Raw genomic sequence first — 22,074 nt, forward strand, 5'->3', positions numbered from 1 at the left:
GCTTGTAGGTGAGCATACTAGGACGGGTTTTGAGTCAAAACAAAACAAAAATAGTGATGAATCCTTTAATGTTACAGTTAATTAAATAACCCTAATTTCATTCAAATTAACTCTATAACTTTTTCATTCATAAGCTCTTCCTTCTTTAGGATAGAAAATGACTCTTTAAAGGTTTTCAAGGATAATAGAAATGGCTACATTTTGGCTTTCTCAAAACACCCTTGTCTATTCAATTCGTTAGATCTTTAACTCATTTAAGAAGATGTTTGAAATTGTAGTTATCATTCATAAACACAATAATAATTAATAGAATAATCTAATAATTACAATTATTTGAGCACAAACTCAAAGGACATGGTTGTATTTCTCTTTTCCAAAATACCTTGCCAATTCAATTCATTAGATGTTTAAATCATTTAAGAATGATGTCCAAAATTGAGCCGAACCACCTGAGGCACCACCACCTGAGGCACCACCACCTTGAAGAAGACAATGTCGTTGAGATCAAAACTATCAAGGCTTCTGGGAAAAATTTGAAGAAAAATAGGAAATGGAACTATCCACCTACCATTGAAAAAAAAAAAAAAGGAGAAAATGGAACTATAATTATTCTTTTTTGAAATGGGCAAATTTGATATATGAGGGAGATGGCTATTATGTATAGTACTAGGAGTCGAACTCTGACCTTTTCATTGAGAGACATTGGTCGATCACTAATACCAACTGAACAATTCTTTGATGATCAAAAGTATAATTATTCTTAGTCTCTTTATACAAATATTGTTTGATATGCCATGCATGCACAGACGATATTAGTTCTTACACCTTTCAACTAATTCTACAAAATAGAGCTGGGTTATTGCGTTACCAATTAAGGGTTAAATGTTTTGCAACAAATGTCCATTTTTTTTTTTTTTTTTTTTTTTTTTTTTTTGGTAGAACACGAATGTCCATTTGGCTATGGAGAAATTTCATTAATTGGAGGAGTATTTAGAATTTCTCTCAGCTTTATGCCCTACAACTCTACTTGTTTTCCCCAGATTATTGAGTCCCTATTGATGATTTCTATAATTTGCTTTTGTTATTGGAACTTTTAACACTGAAAAGTAGTTCTTTTGCACTATGAGTACAGGTTGATGTAAACTTCTATTCTATTTAATGTGAGTACCTATATCTTACTACCTTTAGACCTTCCACTCACTTGTAGCTTAGCTGCAGATCTTATTCACACCTTCCTCACAACACCATGCAGGACCTTATTCATGAGAGAGAGAGAGAGAGAGTTTCGGATGTTTCACTATTCTAAGAGTTGTGTACATGACTTCTTTATACAGAAATAGAGTCATTGTTCATCAGTGTTCTAGAACTCTTGTAGTTGTGATATTCTAGATACCCTGAGTTACAATGTTTGGATTTACATGAAAATAGGTGTTTTAGATTACATAAAATATTGACTAGGATTTTGTAGCAATTATAATTATAATATATATCAAACTCTTCTTTGGGTTGACTAGAGTCTTTGTGAGTATCAATTGTAGAGTCCTTCTTAGATGTAGTGGCCAGTATTTGATCAGCTGTGGGACTCCTAGCAGCTTTGGAACTCATGGAAGTAACCCTAGCCGCAAAATCTTGAGATGGAGTGGCGGCTAGGGTTTTAGTTGATTTTTCAGAAATATCCCGAATACGCCCTGCAAACTCAAGGGAGGTGAAGTGACCTTGAGGTTGGCTAGCAAGGTGCTGAAACATGGAGTAGATAGCGGCTTGGTGACGATGTCAGTTAGTTGATCCGTAGTAGATAATAAATGAACGTGAATATCTCCTTTGGCAACTTTATCACAAACAAAGTAGAAGTCAATCTCCACATGTTTGGTCCGAGTATGAAAGACAGGATTTGCAGTCAGATAGATTGCTCTAATATTATCACACCAGAGGACATGAGCAACACTTAGAAATATATGAAGTTCTTGAAGGAGAGCTTGTAGCCAAGTGAGCTTAGCAACAACATTAGCAAGAGCTCGATATTTAAACTATATACTGGAGCGAGCAACAGTGGATTGCATGAAAGAACGTGAACAGGTAGATGATCCAAACTTGAACCCTAATCTTAATATATGATAACTAGAAAGAATGTGAACAGGTAGAAAATCCCAATTTCGCGTTTCTGATAATAAAACAACCATCCTTAATTTCATCCAAACACTACGTTTCTATGATCAAACTGTTCAACATCCAATTAGGCTGACACTTGCATGAAACAAACAGATCCAACCCTTAGAGGCTTCGATGTGACTGATCATCTTTTCTTTATCTTCTTCCTTGTCCAGTTGTGGTCCATGTTTGGCTTTCTTAATTGGATTGTCTGTTTGTAGATAAATGAGCTGATATAGAATGATTACGTGGATTTGATTGATTAGGAAATAAGGGCTTTGATTATTTGAGTGGGGAAGAAACAAACAGAACCAACCCTTAGAAATGCTTTCGGTATCTTGGGTTTTGTCCTACATTGAAGGGAAAACATTCTCTCCCACCTGCAAACCGACTTAACCCTAAAAAATAGGAAAGTGATATGGTTGAATATGACCCAATTTCTAATCAAATCCAATGATCTGTTCTTTTATCTAGTTGAACTGAATCGACTTGGATCAACTTAGATTCAGATTTACTGTAAAAACTGTAGCTGATTTGAAGTTCCAAAACCCAGATCTTGCTACAAGTGTAGATAGGAATTGAAATGGCAAGCCAAATTTTCACGGTTAGGGTTCTGATCTCACTACTACCGTCAGCATTGTGGCTATATCTGCAGAAAACATAAAACACTTCGTAATCTTTCATACGAAGAAAACGGCTAAGGTTGTCTTGGTACCAAACGTGATTCTAACCCCAATTTAATGTATTTATTTGAAAAGGGAAACCTTGAAGTGCTTCTAAAGTAAGATAATACTGATAAATCACTTTCGGTACCCTTCCCTAAGCTGCACTTATTTCTCTCATATAAGAAAGGGACGACTGCGGATCTGTAATATTTTATAACTTTCTGAAAGACTTACGTATCTGTAATTGGTTACCCAAAAAAACAGTGAAGAGGAACAGCTTTCTTGTATTTTGGAGCATTTTTAAAATAGTGTTTGGAACTTTGGATTTTTATTTGCTCTACTACCAATAGTGGTGATCGCGCCAAATAATCAAAATAAGAGTGAACAGTTAATAATCAAATGGCACAGACTGGCCGTTTACTTTGTAAATATTATTTTTTATTTTTACATTTTAAGGATTTAAATTTACTAATTTACAAAAACAGACCCATCATTTGACTCCCAAATCCCAAACAAAGACCAAGAAATGGGTGAAAGCAGAATTTCGTCCGGCTTGGTATTCTCCCACTTTCTCAAAATGTCAGTCTCACTGAACAAACATCTTTATAAAATCAACTCTGAGGATCGTAACGAGAGTAAGATCTGAATTTGTGTAGAACACTATTGTGTAGTTCATCGATAACCTAACTAGCCCCACCAACCGATCAAACCCAAGTCCAAAAACGGATCGGTCAGACATACCATGTGAAGACACAGACTCATATCTAGTCCATTTTTGACTTTCTTGTAGATGTGTGACATGTGTCATAACATCACATCAATTTAAAATTTATTTATATGTCACATCAATCAATTCTTTGATGTGATTTATAAATGGATTTCAACTATTTGATGTGATGTCGAAACACATGTCACACATCTACAAATAAATGATGAACAAGTACTTCTGACTAGGAAATAGACATGATAAACTTCTATGAAGACACTCGTATTCAATTGTAGAACGACAACACGCATATGATGGCTAAGAGACTAAGACATCCATTATTACTTATAATCCTCATATGCCCTATACCGAAACACCATCTACGCAGGCCTAAGTGAAGAGTACCTTCGTGGTGGATCACCGGACACAATGATTTGATGAGACCCTCTTGATCAATCTATCTAAATGTCTGTCATGCATTTTCCAAGTGTTACTGATTTGATAAAAACCTGAGCGTATATACATGGACTAGATCTAAACAAGGAAGTGAATGATAAGGTTCTTAGATCTAAACCAGGAATAGCTAACTAAGGGAAGTAAAACATTACGTAAAGTAACATGTGGGGGACTGGATGAGTTCCAATTGTAATCTCACTTGATAGGCAGGAATCTGGGTTGGTGGTGAGGTTGACATATGGCAAATTAAGGGCGGCGCACCAGACACAGAAGAGAAAGAACTAAGCTGGATAAGCCAATCAAGGAAAGGTATCTGGGTTGTGTGGGCAAATCTTGAGGCAAAATGTATTGGTGGAGGGTGGCGTGAAAATCTGGTGTCACACCGTCCAAATAACTCCCTTTCATCTCTACCACCCCACGCGCAATCGATGACCACCTTCCTTGCTTCCTCTATGTCTCTTCTTTATATCTTAACTCTTCCGTCCCTTGATACTATAGCAGTTCATAACACAACAGTGCAGAACAGATATACACACCACAGTACCTCTCTCTCTCTCTCTTTCTCAGAGGCAAGTTGAAGAGCACAGCAAATTCACATTTCTGGTTAGTACTCTCAAAACATACTCGCGTGATTGTTTTAGTTTGATTCAATGTTGACACCTCTAGCTTAATCTTCCTTTTCATCTCGTATTGAAGAACCATGACTTGTGTCAAGGGATTAGAAATAAGCCTTTTTTGGAATTGCGATGGCAGTGAGATGGATATACTCCGGTCACCATTGAGTGAAACTGTATACCATCCATGGCGGTTGTGGGGATGGAATGCCCACCGCCATGGGCTTAGAGTCAAATTATGTTTGTGCTTCTTTGCAACATACGTACTTCGGCCAAGTTCATGTAAGATGTAACCAAAGCAAAGTCTTAGGTAGTGGACACTTATGTTGCTTGATGGGTCATATTTCTCATATGGAGCCAGTGATCTTTGAATCTTGCTTAAGGGACTCATGTTGCAATCGTCATGAAACCATTATAATCAGAATTTAGTTCTTCATAGGAGTTCAAGAAAAGGGTTTTAATGAGAATTAACTTTTTTTGATAGAATAATGAGAATTAACTTGATAAGATAAAGAATCTCTCTGTACTTGTGCAAAAAAATGTTTACAGAAACTAGAAATGTTTCATTAGCATGCATGGAAGCACTAAATGTCAAACGTGATGATTATTGTCATTAACAAAATTGACATTGCAACCGTCCAATCTAGAGACCTTCTGGAGTATTTCTATGGATTGGGACACTTAAAAGGGTACAACTAGGTGAAGGGAACTCCTAAATAGGGTTTCTTCAAACCCCCCCCCCCCCTTCCTTCCTCTCTTTCTTTCTCTCATTGTATACTTTGATTCTCAGGTAGACATCTCCAATGGAAGTAGAATCATGTGTCCCACCAGGTTTCAGATTCCACCCAACAGAAGAAGAGCTTGTGGGTTACTATCTCAAGAGAAAGCTGAACTCCCAGAAGATTGAAATAGATGTCATCTCTGAAATTGATCTCTACCGGATAGAGCCATGGGACATCCAAGGTATGATCAACCGAAAAAAAGAAAGAAAAAGAACTTGAATAGAAAAGCCTAAAACTATTTGTTTTAACATATACATGTTAGGAAGTTGGATCCGACCCATCCTTAAACAGTTATCCATAAAAATAGCTAGGATCGATGATTGAATTCATATTGTTATGTATGACATGAATTCTTGTACCCGGTTTTGAAAGATGAGTCACACGAATATAGTTTCGTGGATGACTCGAATGACCCATTTTTCAGAAATCAAATAGGAGCAGGGGTTTGTGCCGACCTGTTACCCAATTAAACTCTAAAAATAAATACCTTACACTCTCTCATAGAGTTAGTGTGAAAGTTGGGATTTTAGTGAGTTTGGTGAGAATTTTGATTGGTGTGAGATCTTCATTATAATCTTCTTATAGATATAATGAGAGTTCTTTTTCTTCGCCCATGGACATAGAAATTTGAATTGGTGTGTGAATCACGTTAAAACTCTATATTATTTTGAACTTTTTTTCATTTCTGTTTGTGAATTTATTATTATTATTATTAAATTTTTTTTGTTTTTAATGTTCACTTTAACACATATAAAACTCTTCATTTGGATGTTCGCATCTAATGTCAGATTATTGTTTTCACCTTCCACGTGAAACCCCAATAATAAAAGATGTTTGATTGGATCTTGTAGATAGATGCAAGCTAGGCTATGAGGAAAAGAATGAGTGGTACTTCTTCAGTCACAGAGATAAGAAATACCCAACTGGAACCAGGACCAATAGAGCAACGGCAGCCGGATTCTGGAAGGCAACCGGGAGAGACAAGACAGTGCTCTCTAACAACAGAACTATAGGGATGAGGAAGACCTTAGTGTACTACGAAGGCCGGGCACCCAATGGAAAGAAAACTGACTGGATCATGCATGAATATCGGCTCCAAACATCTGAGAATGGACCCCTTCAGGCAAGTTAAAAATCACTAATTTCCATTGAATTTTATGATCTAGTGCATGGGAACCGGTAAGAAATGGTGTATTGAAAGCAACTAATGTTGCGGGATTGAATATGTGGTTTCATCTGTGAGCTATATTGTATTGTTGCTGTATTTCTTTTCGTTTAGCTTGGAAGGAAAATGACCCTTTTTAGTAAAAAAAAAAAAAAAAAAAAAAAAAAAGAAGAAGATAAATAGGCTACCAAAACTTGATATATATGGTTCTAACTAAGTATTTTGTGTTATGGATATGAACCACAGGAACAAGGATGGGTCGTATGTCGAGCATTCAAGAAACAAAGTTCAAGTCATCCGCAGGGTTTTGAGATGATGAATCGTGCTTATTATGCAACAGATCATCATGACCACATTGATCTTCAAGCCTTCGCAGATGTTAAGAGTCCCATGCATATAATCAACCATTATCAAGGAACCACCAGTTTTCCTCATGGATCTGTTTGCTGTGAGAAGGAGCTTTTCTCTAAGAATACTTGTTTGGATAATCAACTCATCGATCTTCCACAACTAGAGAGCCCTGGGCTGTCAACCAGTTTATTTACTAGAGAAGGTACTGAGCCAAGTGGAATATCAAAGGAGGATTATGATTATGAAGTGAACATTAATGAAGGAGAATTCGTCGATTGGAAAACTCTGCATAACCTTCTGGGATCACAATTTAATAGCATTCCCTCAAGTCCCACAGCCAGATTTCCATTAATCAAACAAGATTATGAAAATCGAGGAAATGGTTATTACTTTCAGAACTTGTAAGCCATAGTTAATTGACAGAATGGTAAGAATCAAGTGTGGTTTTTTCTCTGTATCCTAGAAGAACTAGTTGTTGTCAACAATTTTTTGCAAATTGCAATTGACTGCTCCTAGGATAAACATTTGTTTCTGCAATAAGGGAGAAATATTTAAAGCTGATTTCCTGTCAACTGCTGTCTACTAGCTCCAAAATTCTCTTTCTCAGTTCTATTTATTAATTGATGTTACCCTTTTATAACTGTAAAATAAGCATCATTACAAATATTTATACTCTTAACACATTATTATTATTTTTTAAAATTTGTTGTTTTATTTTTATTTTTTGGCTTGACAACTTGGATGTTCAAGTTCAACAATATCGGGAACGAACTTGTCCATCTATCATACTTCAAGTGCCTAACCCTAATTGCAAGTTAGATTTTGTTAGTAAACCAAGAAATACATATGTTTATTAATTAGATGTTCATCCGAGACAGCTTATCATATACCACCAGGAATTTACTAAAAAGAAAAAATAGGTACCATCAAAAGAGAGTTGACGCTAAGAGATGTTGGTCATTGACAACTTAGCAACCTTTGATGTTACTAGAAAGTTATCTATCATGAAGAAACCCAGTTGCCTGCCCATACTAATTGACATACACAAACATCCGCATGAACTAAACACATACAACAAATACAAAGGTTCGATAAAATTAAGCCATCATCTGCTGGAATTCATGGAAACCAAGAACACCATCACCATCAAGATCGAATATCTGAATCATGGCCTTGCACTCTTCGGGAGGTATTTCGTCTCCAAGCCTTCTGAACATCCTCTGCAATCCTTTAGGAGTAATACACCCAGACCCTTTCTCCACTTCAAACATCTCAAAGGCTCTTCTAAGATCCTCATCGTGTCCAGCTTCATGTTCCATCAACTTCATAAAATCTTCAAAATCAATCAAATTGTCACCGTCTGCGTCGAGATCATTGATCACACCTTGAGCTTCCTGGTGCGATATGTACTCTCCCACCGATGCAAAGTAGGATCTGAGTTCATGAGCTGATATCTTCCCATCACTATCGGTATCAAAATAACTGAATACTTCTCGGAGCTCATCCTTTCTTGATCGATCTCTAAGTACACTTCTTGGAGTAGAACCTCCAGAGGAACAAGAGCCATCTTTAGGAGGAGGAGGTGGAGGAAGTGTAAGACTAAGCTCAGTTGCATGAGGTAGAGAGAAATTACGACTTGAAAGGTCAGATTTGGAAGGAAGAAGGCGTTGGAAGCTTAACCTGAAGCTCTTGTTGTTTTTGGAGAACCATTTACCTAAAGATGATGGCTTGGAAACTGCAGTTGCCATTGGAGCAGGAAGGCTGGATTTCTTAGTGTTTGTTTCTATTTGTGAGAAACGAATGGACATAGAGAGGTTTATATAGATGGGTAAGTGCAGAATGAGTCAAACACAATGCAACAAGAAAGTTAGTTGCATTACTTTACATCTCTTATCTTAGACTTTTAGGTGGAAGAAGGAAACTGCATAGCAGCTTCGTTCGGGTCCCAGAATTGATGAAGTCAGACAACCAACATAGAATTCGAGTGAAGACAGCCGACTATCTCTGTTCAGCTTAAAGAAATCATGAAATGACCTTAGCAATTGGAGGAAGAAGCACTAATAGTTACGACAACAGCCAAAGCCAAATACTGACTTAGTGTTGTGACATGAGAGATGGGCGCCTTAATGCCATCGTTTCTTATATAAGAGGTTACTTTCAAGCATTTTTCTCCTTAGAATTTTGCCAGTTCCTTCGCCAAGAGTCAAAGAAATTAATGCAATTCCATCGTCTAAAGTAAGAAAAGAGAAATAAAATAAAGTGTTATACCTTTTTCTTTTTTGGTAATAAAAATAAAGTGTTATGTTATGACTTGAATTCTTGTACCCGATTTTAAAAATGGACATTTACCGACATATTTTGGTGGGCAACCCAATGATCTAATTCTGAAAATCAATGAAGGAAGTAGAGGATTTGGGTTCGAGCCATTTACCCGTTAAAGTCTATATATTGTGAGATTTGAGATTTTGGCTTTAGGGTTTCTTGAGTGAGAATTCTTCTTGTAATACCATTATAACTATTGGTTGAGAGATCTCTATTATGTTATTCTTCTACATAATGGAAAGTTCTTCTTCACCCATAAACGTAGCACATCATGTTGTTGTGTTAACCACGTTAGATCTTTGTGTTCCTTTCATTTTGTTTGTGTTTCTATTTGTGTTTTATTGATGTTCATTCTAACATTAAACAATATATTAAATGAGAACAAGAGAAAATTAATGCATTGGAATACTTTTGAACCATAGAGCCAACTAGAGCGCAGTGGAAAGAGGTGAAGTCTGCACTAGAGTTGTTTTCCTTCAAATTGTCTGTGCGCAGGTCTTTAAGGCATCGAAGATTGTTTGTAACTTTAAAAACTTAAAAAAAATAAAATAAAATAAAAAAAAAAATTTCCTCATAGAAATACAAGTCCATTTTCAGCCACCGCTACTAATGTGAATTGAAGTGCGAGAGCATACCAAAGTTCCAATGACTTAAAGGAAACATAATATGTACATTTGACCTCTAGGCAAATGTTGGGTTCACCTCTTGCCTCATATTGTGGACTTTGATGCCTCTTAGAATAAGGAAATAGAAACTCATGGAGTCCTTTAAGAGCGGACTTGAATCCATTATCTAAAATAAACTAATTGATGGTATTGTATTGTGTTTTCATCCTTCTCCAATGCTCCTTAAATAGGTACAGAGGTAGTTAATTAATGCTATAACTCCCTCTTGAAGTTACATTAGCTCCTCTTGAATATAACATAACTTCTACATAATTACTGACCATCACAACTTCTATATAACTAATAACCATCATATCTTCTCAACGTCATCCAAATGCATCGAATCAAGTTTGCCTCTCACAATACCATTAATCTGGGCCAACGTAAAACTAGTTCTCATCCTAAGTTCATTATTGAACTGACCTACGATTGATAATTTCTTGGGAATCAATTACCGACTATCGATACATAACATTTTACTCAAAACTAGATTGAGATGGAGTGATGTCCCGCATATTTTATATTATTATTTTAACACTATGTTGAAATGTTTCTCTACTCAAGATAGTTAATGGATCATGGTGGTTGGACCATGTGCCAGGATGGTTTGTTTGATGATTTAACCAAATGGTTTAGGATTGGACTCAATCAGTATTTTGGTAGAGATCCAACATCGCTTGTAGGCCCCACATAGATGGAATTAGACTGAACTGAAAGCAAGAAAACTTTTTGAATATGGATGTACCAATAAATGAACCTACGTAAGAATCTAGTGGGACCACACACTGGTCAAACCATGGGTCAAGTGATATATATACCCTCAAACTCATGGAAGATGGTTACGATTTTCCCCCTAAAATACCCTCAAACTTTCACCAAAATGATATGCACAATTTAAAAACCCATCAAAATATATCATTGACATTGTTATACTAATGTTTTTCTGACTTGATTAACCTACTAGATGTGAATTGAATGAAAGCTTAGTCTTAGTGAGGCCGTAGAACTAGAAGCCCCAAAGTTTGGATTGAAAATGGGGTTAAATACGACTTTTGTTAAAGAGTGTAGGACATGAGTGTAGTGTCCGAACCAAGTACACTGATGCTACACTCTTGTCAAATGAAGCACTAAGTCTCTATTGGGCTATGAAAATTCATATGGAGCCTAGCAAAAAAGAGTTAAAATATATTGATGAGGTTTTAGAGCCATGCTTTAAAATTCATAAGGCAAGAGTGTATGGCAGAAGAGTGGATTGAATGACTTTTGAGTGTAGGATCATCATAAATATAAGATTACGCTGATATCATTCATTCAACGGTTTAGGTGTCGATCAGATCGTGAAAATTTTCAAGGAAAAGACATTCACTCTGAAATAGCATAAAATCATATTGATTCTGAAGAGAGGCTATTTGTATTGAAAAGATAGGTGAGCATTATAATCCCAACTCATACGTATATATGATTATGATGTATGACGTGAGTATTAGAATTCAACTCATGCATATATATGATTGTAGTGTATGATGTGAGTAACCCGATTCATGTGGATATATGACTATAATATATAATGTGAGTATTATAACTCAATTTATGTTGAATGAGTGTAGTGTATGATATGAGGATTGTAACTCCACTCATAGATATATGTGATTATTATGTATAATGTGTGGAGTGTGACTTGTATGTATGATTGTAAGGTACTAAGATACTATATCTTATAGATGAATGATTCTTCAATTATGAAATGACTGAAATGAGGTTATGAGTGACTGTATGACGGTAAGAACATTGTACTTAAGCTTATGATTGTACAATGAGTAGTATACTACATTACTTTGTTTATATATGATTACATTCTGGTTTGATACATATACTTGTTTCAAACATAATGATAAATGATTGTTCATGTAAAGGACTTTATAAATGCAAGACTGAAATGGATTAAAAGACATTGTGCTGATGAGCACATATCTTGTGACCAGATTGTAAAGTGAAAAGATTGAGTCTAAGCCGATGATAGCAGTCAATGAGGTGTACATGGCCTTGTGCCTTGAGACTAAAGCCACTTTGGTTGTAAGACTGAAGCCACTTCGGTGGTGAGACTAAAGTCACTTTAGAAGTGAGACTAAAACTACTTCGGTGGTATAGATAGATGTACATTCTCCATGATTTGCTTAGGGCTTATGACTAAAACTGAAAGAGGAAATGAAATTGGAAGGATTTGAAAATAAGTATTTTCTATAAACATATTTTCAATAAGATTGAATAATCTATTTTAATGAAGATATGCATGTTGTATATGACTGTAACATGAGTGTGTTATAATATTCACTGGGCTAGTGTAGCTCAATCTTCCTTACCATGTACAGATGAACGGACACAGGACAAGGGGTAAGGGCATAGCCATCCAAGAACATGATTGAAAGCTCAAGGTTGTTTTTGGTTTCAATATATAGTTCAGCTTATCTTAATTCGATGGTTATGCTTGTATCCTTAATGTTTGTATATGGCAAAGATGTTCAGTTTAGACGACACTGTATTTTGAAAACTGTAACTTTTGTATAATAAATTCATACATAGAGTGAGTTGTCATCAGATAATCAGAGTTGAACCTGCCCTCTCTTTTTAAATAGACGTTTCTGTTGTTATATCACGATATTGATCTCCGTTGTTTTTGATGAAAAGATAAAATAATTAACTGCCATGTCATGGGGCCCACCTAGCTTGGCAGATGGTCCCGTTGTTGAGCTTATAGAAATTTTGTCGAGCATCTTGAGTAGACCTGTAAATGAATAACCGAAATCCGCCTCCGTATTCGCATTCGTATTCGTTTAAGAGCGTCCGAATCCGAATTTTTTCTTACCGGAAAGTATCCGTATCCGTCCGACAAGCAAACGGATTCGGATTCGGATATTTACTAAACGGATCGGATATTATCCGGATAGTATTTTATCCGTTTAAAAAATATATATATATATATATATATATATATATATATATATATATATATATATATATATATATATATATATATATATATATATATATATATATATATATATATATATATATATATATATATATATATATATATATATAAGTTTTAATAAGATTAATTAACGAGACGTGATTTTGACTATTCGGAGCATTTCTATCACTTTTGTGCATTTTGTGGATTTTTAAATAATCAGTTGTCACTTGTCACATCATCCATATTAAGTTTAAATAATTAATATTTTTAGATAATGGCAAACTTCACACACACGCATCACATGGCAAACTTCATTACTTTACACACATGCATCAACATGGGTTTGTCGGTTTTACTTTAAGAAGTTTTAAAATAACCATTTTTCTTAGAAACGTTTTTACACATTGTTTAACTAGATGCGGGATGAAGTCTCCTTGTTCTTCTCCTTCATTCTTTTGAGTTTGCGAACAACGGAAACAGAGAAACCCTAAAATGTTTCCATCAACTAGCGGCAGTCTGCAAGTAGCAATAAGCAACAGCAACCAGCAAGTAGCAGCAACTAGCGGCAGTGGAAGGCCTTATTTGAGACTCCATCGCCCACGATTGCTAGATGAAGGCTTTTCTCTGAAATGCAAAACACCGGATCTGCTTGAGAGTGGATCTCTCATGGTTTAAACTTTAAATCTGAGTTCCACAAGCTGTAAGGGTTTTCTAGAGCGTTAAAGTATATACTCGGATAAGTATATCGGTGATTCTTCATCAGACCCTTATTGTTCTTCTCTTTCGTTGGCTTCTTGTGCTTCTTACGGCCGGTAAGAACGTAGCTCTGTTTGTCTTTGAATAAAATCTAACGATCTTCACCTCTTCACCTAAACTCAGGTTCTTCAGCTCGCAGTCACCGGAACTCAGAAAATGATAACCAGTAATCGGATATTTTCGCAAATCGGAGGATAATCGGATATCCGATAAATTATCGAATTCGAATTTGGATACCCTTTAAACATATCCGTCGGTTATCGGATTGAATTCGGATAGACGATTTTCTTATCGGATTCGAATTCGGATAGGGGTGTATCCGAGCCGAATCCGAGCCGTTTACAGGCCTAATCTTGAGTGCTACTATCGACTTTATTCTATTATTTTGGGTTTTCTTCGAAAATCATCAAAAATACATTCCACACTAATAGAGGCTCAAAGACCATTGGATACATCTTTTACTCATTATTTAGATGATCGAGTTAGTTGGGCTCATAAAGATGTAAGGATTTTCTCATACCATAGAAAGTTTGGACCATGTGGCATACCCAAATCTCAGGAAGTCAGTTCAGCTGCTCAAGTTTCAATATTGACTTTTATACTTACTTATTTTGGGCGATTCTCGAGTCTGTTGGAGCTTAATTAACCTGGCCAGGTTCTAGGATTAATGATCCTTACCCATGAAACCAAATAGTTAAGAAGGGAAAGATAAAAATAAAACACCCACCTTTAGTATAACAACACATACCTTATTACTTCACCTTCATAGTCAACACATACCCACTTGTCTTCCGGACAATAAGAGTCCTAGGTGCTAACTCCATTTACATTGCAGTTTCTTAACCGAACAGGAGATATGCAATTATTTGCATAAATAGTAGCAGCTTACACAAACACAGGAGAGGTGCGAAATTGGATAATATTAAGCCATCATCATCTTCTGGAACTCAGGGAAACCAAGCACACCATCACCATCGCAGTCGAATGCTTGTATGATAGTCTTGCACTCCTCATTTGTTATTTTGTACCCAAGGCTACTGAACATCCTCTGCAATCCCTCTGGTGTAATGGTCCCAGAACCCTTCTCCACTACGAACATTTCAAAGGCTCTTTTCAGATCGTCCTCCCCACCTTCACGGTCCATCAACTTCTCAAAATCATCAAAGTCCAGCGTCAAATTGTCCCCGCCCGCTGCATCAAGATCATCGATCACAGCTTGAGCTTCCTCGGGGGACATGAACTCCCCAATGGATGCAAGGTATGATCTAAGTTCAGCACCTGAGATGTTCCCATTACCATCAGCATCAAAGTGACGAAATATTTCTTGGAGTTCATCCTTTCTTGATTGTTCCTTCGGTGTTCTTTGAGTAGCACTTTCAGGAGGACATGATTCATCCTTGGGAGGAGTGACAATCTCCGTCTGAGAAACGCTCAGGTTGAATTTGGAATGATAAAATCGATGGACGCTAAGCATGAAGCTCTTGTTGGAGAACCATTTGGATAATGTTGGCTTGGAAACAATAGCAGTCGCCATTAGAGCAGGAAGGCCAGGTAGTGTTTGCTGCTAGTTAGTTGTCGCTTGAAGCTCGTTGCTGTGATGGAAGCAAAAGAACATCCAGAGAAATTTATAGACTTTTTCTGTTAGTGTAAGGACTGGTTCGGTTGAAATTCTAAAATATTTTTCTCGTTTTCCATGTCATAGATTGGCCATAGAAGCAATATCCTTCGTTAGGTGCATCAGCTATTGTTGTCTTCTTCGCCGAACGAAAATTCGCGGAAGTTTCATGGAAGCTTCGCTTGGGCCACAGAACTCAAAGGAAGCAAACTTTTCTCATGTTAAACAAACATTAGGCATGAAAGAAGTATATAAGATCATTGAATTTTTTTCCAAAGGAAGCATACTTTTCTAATTGTGTTTTGTTTTGACTCAAAATCTGTCCCAGTATGCTCACCAACAAGCTTATATCCTCTTCTACGTCTCTCAATGTTGAATCCGAATCCATAGGTCGTAGCTTGATTCTCTACCGTGTAAGAACATGGTGTACATAGGATATTTATGGTGTGTATGTTAACATTTTCAAAGAATAGTTAGTGTTCTTTGTTCTCAAATAATAGAGGAATGGATTGTAGGTGTTTGTTAAATCTTTTGTTCTTTAAGAATGAAATAGTGAGAAAAGTGGTTTGAAGAACAATTTTTGTGGGACAAGAATTCCTTTGAAGAAAAGAAACATGAAAAAATGGCGCTCTTGATCTCATCACCTCTACTTTCAATTTTGCTCATAAACCTCTTCCACCTGGTTTTGCTTGCCCCTTTTGTTTTTTTAAGGTTTTTTTTTTTTATCATTTTTCAGTCTCCTTATTCTTATTTATAAATATACAAAATAGAAATCTAATTTTTATCAAAAATAAAAATCCTTTTGGTATTTATTAAAACTAATTATAAAATTGAAAATAAAATTGGTGAGTCAATCTGTGTAATTTTTGTAAATAGCTTTTGAGCATTTTTGACCCAAGTAAGTAAAAAACTGAAAGTTGATGGTTGATGTTGTGGGTCCTCAACTCCTTGAGTTCTATCTTACCCTTTGAATGCAAACAGATTCCATTTGTCTTAACTTTATTATCAATCGAAAATCAAATTAGCAGGCGAAAGCATCGAGAGATGGGAACCCCAGATAATTTCAGCCCAGCCCGCACTATCCAAATATATATTAAAAAATATATATATATATATAAAAAAATAAAAAAAATAAAAAACATAAAAAAACATGATAGAGAAACAGGGAAGGCAAAGCTAAGAGGTCAAATGTAATTTGTCTCAGTGAATACAATCAGAATGGATGATTGACAATTGTTTTGTAGCAAAATCAAACCCAAAATCGTAATACTGTTGAGCCGAGCTACCAATAATACTTGGGCCATTGCCACCACCGGCTGGGGTGGTGAAAGCTAAGCAAAACAGTGACTCATCAACTCGCGATTGAACGAAAATACTCCATTTGTCTAAAACTAGCTTGGCATGTCCTTTAAAACTAATAGTCATAGTTGGAAAGCCATTCAAGTCTTCGGCAATGCTTCCGTTGTAGCATAGGTGCCCTGGCGCGCGGTCAAAGTAATACAGCGGGGTATTGAATCTTCCCAGTTTCTGATGTATAAGATTTGCAAGCTTATAAAATGCAATTCCTGGAATAAACGACAATAGGTTACCCGTATCAAGGATCACACTTCCATCAGGTTGACCATAATCCGATGGAGGAAGATCAAGACTTTGTGAATCCACTTCAATGTCAACGACTTGGACTCGATAATAGTCAGAGAATGTGAAGGGAGTAGTGAAGCCAGCTATATGTGCATCTTCACCAATGATCAGATTGCCTTTGGAAGAAGGATCACTTATATTGCCCAGGCAAACAGAGAATCGTGGTTTTGCATTGGAAGGTGTAAGCTGGGCAACCAGTGATAGGTCATTAGCAGCAAGGCCTAGTATTCCACCAATCACCTGATGATTCCCCGAAAGACTGTTGTTAAAACCACAACCAATGACTACATCCCTGAGAGCGGCTTTCATTCCATTATTGGAGTCCCTGATCATTGTGGTTTTGACTCCATTATTGGAGTTGCTGAACAATATGAACTCGTGGCCAAGAATGCCATCGCTGAAAGTATTCTTACCCGCATAATTGACTCTATAAAAACACAGGTCTCTAACACAAAACGTATATGTAAGCTGTCCTTTGCAATATATAGAGTTGCATTTTACGTTTGCAAACGTTATTGACTTGGTGCTATCATAGATTGGATTTGTCTGTGGATAACAATGGTTGCAGGGGTCGCATTGGATCCATAAGACTTCGCTACCGGTGTCAATAAGCACGAAGACATCAACCGGTGGTGTACCAACTTTGAGTTTTGCAATGAAAAAAAACCCAAAAGGAATCCCATCAGCTCGGTATCTATCCCTTCTTTTGGAGGTTAAATAGTCGTACCGGGCAATTGAGATTTCATATAACTTCTCAGCTCTGTCCCACAAAGTGGTTTGAGGATTATAGAGTGGGGAAAGTGGAGAGTCGCGGTGGATGAGTTCAATTGCTAATCGAGGGTGGTTAGAATTTGTTGTATTAATATTGGTGTCGATGGATAAGCAGGGTAAGGAGATGAACAATAGGGTGAAGGATGAGATGATGACGAGTTCATAAACTTGGAAGGAAGTTGCCATTCTCGAAAAGAACTGTGAACGATGAAAGTGAATTAGAGTGGAAATGATAGCAAAGATTTCATCTTATATACAAATTAATTTGTAAGACGATGCTGTGAATGTGGAAGGCGTTGCAGGTTTGAAGCTGGTATAATGACGGCATTTAAGGTGTGAATAAGGTTTTGGTGATGCAGGTTTGAGGAAGGTGAGAATAAGGTCTGGTGGTAAGTTGTAGGTGTGAAGAAAGTCTAAAGGTGGTAAGGCGTAGCTGCTCACATCTCTTAGAAGTTTACATCAAGCTGTACTCATCAAGCTAAACAAAAGCAAAGGAAATGAGAACACGATTTGGATTTTCTCCACCCAGTTCCCACCCTCCATCCAATTTTATGTTTCACAACCCATCTCTAATACAGGTATCTAGGCCCACTTATTATCAGGTACACTATGAGATAAAATTTTTGAGAAGAGGGTGCACCAGGGTAGAGAGGTTCTTGACTCATGAAAATACCAACATTTCTTGCTCACTGCAATGAAAAGAAAATTGTGAAATTAACCATTGAGACCAACCAATTATGCATGTTTGGACTTTGGGTACTGGAAGAATATAAATCATCAATAATCTGGGAAATACACGTACAGGCATAAGGCTAACCAAAATTCTAAATACTCTTCTCAAATCGATGAAATTGCTCCATAGATGGGCACTTGTTGCAATATTAAATATATTTCAAAGTTCAAATTCATTACATGCAAACTTGTCCATTGCAGACCTAGTGCTAATAATCGCACTTGCAACTTACATTTTGTCAATTAAGCAATGGAAAAACTAGTGCTAATACCCTTTGCTTGCACATATACTAACATACACAAAAATATATCCACACAGACACACATGTGACATATAACAAATACTAAGATTTGACATACATAACTAAGACATCATCTTCTGGATTTTAAAAAGAAAGTAAGACTTTCATATTTATCATTCTAGTTTTGAGAAAAAGGAAGATGTGAGATGGAGGAGATGGAAGTTCTAGGAAATTCGGAGGTGCCTAGGGAATCGGTTTTCCTGCGTTTGAAGCCTCCAAAGGTGCCTACCAATGGGGACAAATCTTATGCGGGAGTAGTGGGGAGTTTGTTGTTGCCTGAGATCGATTCCCTCCCTTCTCCTATACAAGCAGGAATACGAGCTGCAACAAAATCAGTTCCGTTTTTCGTTGATTGGGCGAGCTAATTTCGCATCACTACCATGGATAAATTGCGAGAGCTAGCTAGGGGTGCTTGGAAATTGTCTCAAGGGGTGATCTTACATTCATTGGGGAAATGGTTTATCATCTTTCAGTTTCATAGTGAGGCAGATATGACTGAGATGTGGCGCAAAGGTTTTTGGAATGTTGGAAAGCAATACATCCGTTTGTTTTCAGCGATGGAGGCGTGATTTTAATATCCACTCTCCTCAACCAGTGGGTAAGTTGGTGTGGGTTCGTTTCCCTGATTTACCTCTTGAGTATTGGCATGAGAAAGTGCTTCTTTCTATAGCAAAATCTGTTGGGAGACCTGTTTCTCTTGATAGACGAACTCGTCTTGGTTCTATTGGTCATTATGCTCGAATTTTTGTTGAATTGGAGGTCGATGTTGTTCAAGTGAATGAGGTTCAAATTGAGCGCCTTGAACAAGGAACTCTTCGAGTTTTTAGTTTTCTTCAGAACGTAATTTTTTAGGATGATATTCTGCGGTGCTCACGGTGTAATCAAGAAGGCCACTTGGGTCTTCATTGTAGGTTTGCTTCAAACAATTATGTGGATGGTTTGCAGGTTCAACCCTTTATCGTTCCTGCAGAAAACCTCCCAGGAGATAATCCTATTGTGGATGGGATTCCTACTGACGGTGTGAGAGTGCAGACTCCAAGCTCACTCCAACATCAGATTCGTGTGACTCTAGAGGTGGCGGGTTTGGAGGACTCTATTTCATCCAATGAGGGTGCAGCAAATTCAATTTCAAATTTCAATTCAAATTTCAAATCAACAAGGTTGGTTCCCTCTGATGTGGTGATCGCATCAAGAACTCTTCTCTTGATCTTTCTCTCTCTCTTGAAAGTGATCATTTTCAACTTCAAAAAATTTTAGATAAGGGCAAGAATTCGATGTTGGTTGGTAATCTTTCAAAGAACGTGGTTACCTTTGTTGGTCCCACGACTAACAAACTTCCACCTAATTTGGCCACTAAGGATATTGGCTCTTTTGAACAGTTTGAAAAGCTTCATGAGAGGCCTTGTGGAGCCCTGCTGAATTCGGTTAAAGGGGAAGACTCTTCTATGGAACAGAATTCGGTTTTTGTGGAAGACTTTTCTACACAACAAAATTCGATTAGATTGGAAGAAGCTGCATTGGACGTGAACTCTAGTTTGGAGCTTCAAGTGGGGTCATTTGGGGCCCAACAGAATTTGAATAATTTTAAAACAGCTTCTTTGGCCGTGGACTCTAGTTTTGAAATTCAAAATTCCTTAGATGCGGCAAAGTGTTTTAATTCAATTGGTAAATTTCCTTTGGGGAGTTCATTAGTGGGACCTACAAATAAGCTCGAAAGTGGTTCGGCCAGTCCATTTGAATTTCAAAAAGTGTTTGTTGCAGGTAAGAGTTCTAAGCAAATTGGAAACCCTTCTTTGGGGTGTTCATTGGTGGGACCTGAAGTTGCAAATATTATTAGAAGTTCGGCCATTGAAGGAACTAGGGAGGATGACATGGACTGTTGTGGGGCCCATCAGAATTCGGCCAGGTTGGAGAGTTCGGCCAATGATGAAACTTTGCAATTGAAAGTAGTTCTACCACTTTCGTAAGGTTCTCTGATGTATTGTGGATACTTTCTCTAAAGCTGCATCTACCTTCTTGACTTCCTCTGCCATAGAACCCTTTTTACTAGTTACTACTTTCTTCACTGCGTGAGCCTTTTTACCAAGTTTTCTTAAAGATCTTTATTTGGATGCATCTAGACGTCCTACATTTCGTTTATGATGGTTTAGTTGTTGTCAATTATGAGTAGGAACCAGTGAGAAAGGGTGTATTGGGGGCAACTATTGTTGCGGGTGAGCAAGGTAGGTACTAATTGCTGTATTTCTTTTCTTTTTCTTCTTTTCGTTATAAAATGACCCTTTTAGCGGGAAAAAAAATCATCTTCTGGAATTCATGGAAACCAAGAACACCATCAGCATCAAGATCGAATATCCATATCATTAATACCGTGCACTCTTCATAAGGTATTTCGTCTCCAAGGCGTCTGAACATCTTCTGCAAACCCTTAGGAGTAATGCACCCAGATCCTTTCTCCACTTCAAACATTTCAAAGGCCCTTCTAAGATCCTCATCATGTCCAGCTTCATGTTCCATCAACTTCATAAAATCCTCAAAGTCAATCAAATTGTCACCATCTGCATCAAGATCATTGATCACGCTTTGAGCTTCCTGGTGCGATATGTACTCCCCCACGGACGCAAAGTAGGATCTGAGTTCGTGAGCCGATATCTTCCCATCATTATCAGTGTCGAAATAACTGAATACTTCTTGGAGCTCGTTCTTTCTTGATCGATCTCTGAGTACACTTCTTGGGGTAGAACTTCCAGAGGAATACGAGCCATCTTTAGGAGGTGGAGGAGGAGGAGGAGTAGGATCACTAAGCTCAGTTGCATGAGGTAGAGAGAAATTACGACTTGAAAGGTCAGATTTGGAAGGAAGAAGGCGTTGGAAGCTTAACCTGAAACTTTTGTTGTTTTTAGAGAACCATTTACCTAATGATGACGGCTTGGAAACAGCAGTACTTGCCATCTGAACAGGAAGGCTGGATTGGTTAGTGCTTGTTTCTAGTTATGAGAAACGAATGAACAAGAGCAAGGTTTATACAGGTGGTAAAGAGATGCAACATTAGATGGACATGGACACACAGAATTACAAATTGGTTTGTTGCGTTACGTCTCATGGTGCTTTAGGGTGCCATAGGAAGCTGCATGGCAGCTTCGTTCGAGTGCAATAACCCAACGTAAAAGAGACGATCAAACAACGCCGACATTTTTTACGTCACAGACGGCACCAATTTGTCCTACCTTCCGGAATGGATTCAATGCTTACGAAAGGCTGGAGAAAAGAAGTTCCAGCAATTACTAATTGAAAGAACACATTGAACTTATGATAAGCAGGCCCTAGATGTACGTTTGGAACCTTGTCATCTCATTCATGTTCAGATGAATTGAAAATGAACAAAAAAAAAAAAAAAAAAAATAGTTTTTTACAT

General features: G+C 37.2%; 2 protein-coding genes and 3 pseudogenes across 2 annotated transcripts; 1 reads left to right on the forward strand and 4 right to left on the reverse strand.

The window, feature by feature from the left end:
* The first annotated feature begins 5,392 nt into the window (after positions 1-5,392).
* Positions 5,393-7,292, forward strand: LOC149016846 (NAC domain-containing protein 30 pseudogene; annotated as a pseudogene).
* A 504-nt stretch (positions 7,293-7,796) lies between these two features.
* Positions 7,797-8,663, reverse strand: LOC149016847 (putative calcium-binding protein CML41 pseudogene; annotated as a pseudogene).
* A 5,563-nt stretch (positions 8,664-14,226) lies between these two features.
* LOC149016848 (putative calcium-binding protein CML41) lies at positions 14,227-15,215 on the reverse strand. Its single transcript, XM_089156181.1, has one exon. It carries the CDS (start codon positions 15,133-15,135, stop codon positions 14,524-14,526), a length of 612 nt encoding a protein of 203 aa, XP_089012307.1. The 5' UTR covers positions 15,136-15,215; the 3' UTR covers positions 14,227-14,523.
* A 1,201-nt stretch (positions 15,216-16,416) lies between these two features.
* On the reverse strand, positions 16,417-17,814 carry LOC149016849 (putative aspartic protease At2g35615). Its single transcript, XM_089156826.1, has one exon. The coding sequence runs from the start codon at positions 17,812-17,814 to the stop codon at positions 16,417-16,419; it is 1,398 nt and encodes a 465-aa protein (XP_089012952.1).
* Positions 17,815-20,912: 3,098 nt separating this feature from the next.
* LOC149016850 (putative calcium-binding protein CML41 pseudogene) lies at positions 20,913-21,637 on the reverse strand (annotated as a pseudogene).
* Between the last annotated feature and the right edge of the window lie 437 nt (positions 21,638-22,074).

This window comes from Hakea prostrata, chromosome 5, assembly GCF_041222555.1.
Source record: "Hakea prostrata isolate BN-2017 chromosome 5, UWA_Hpros_2, whole genome shotgun sequence".
Taxonomy (NCBI): Eukaryota; Viridiplantae; Streptophyta; class Magnoliopsida; order Proteales; family Proteaceae; genus Hakea; species Hakea prostrata.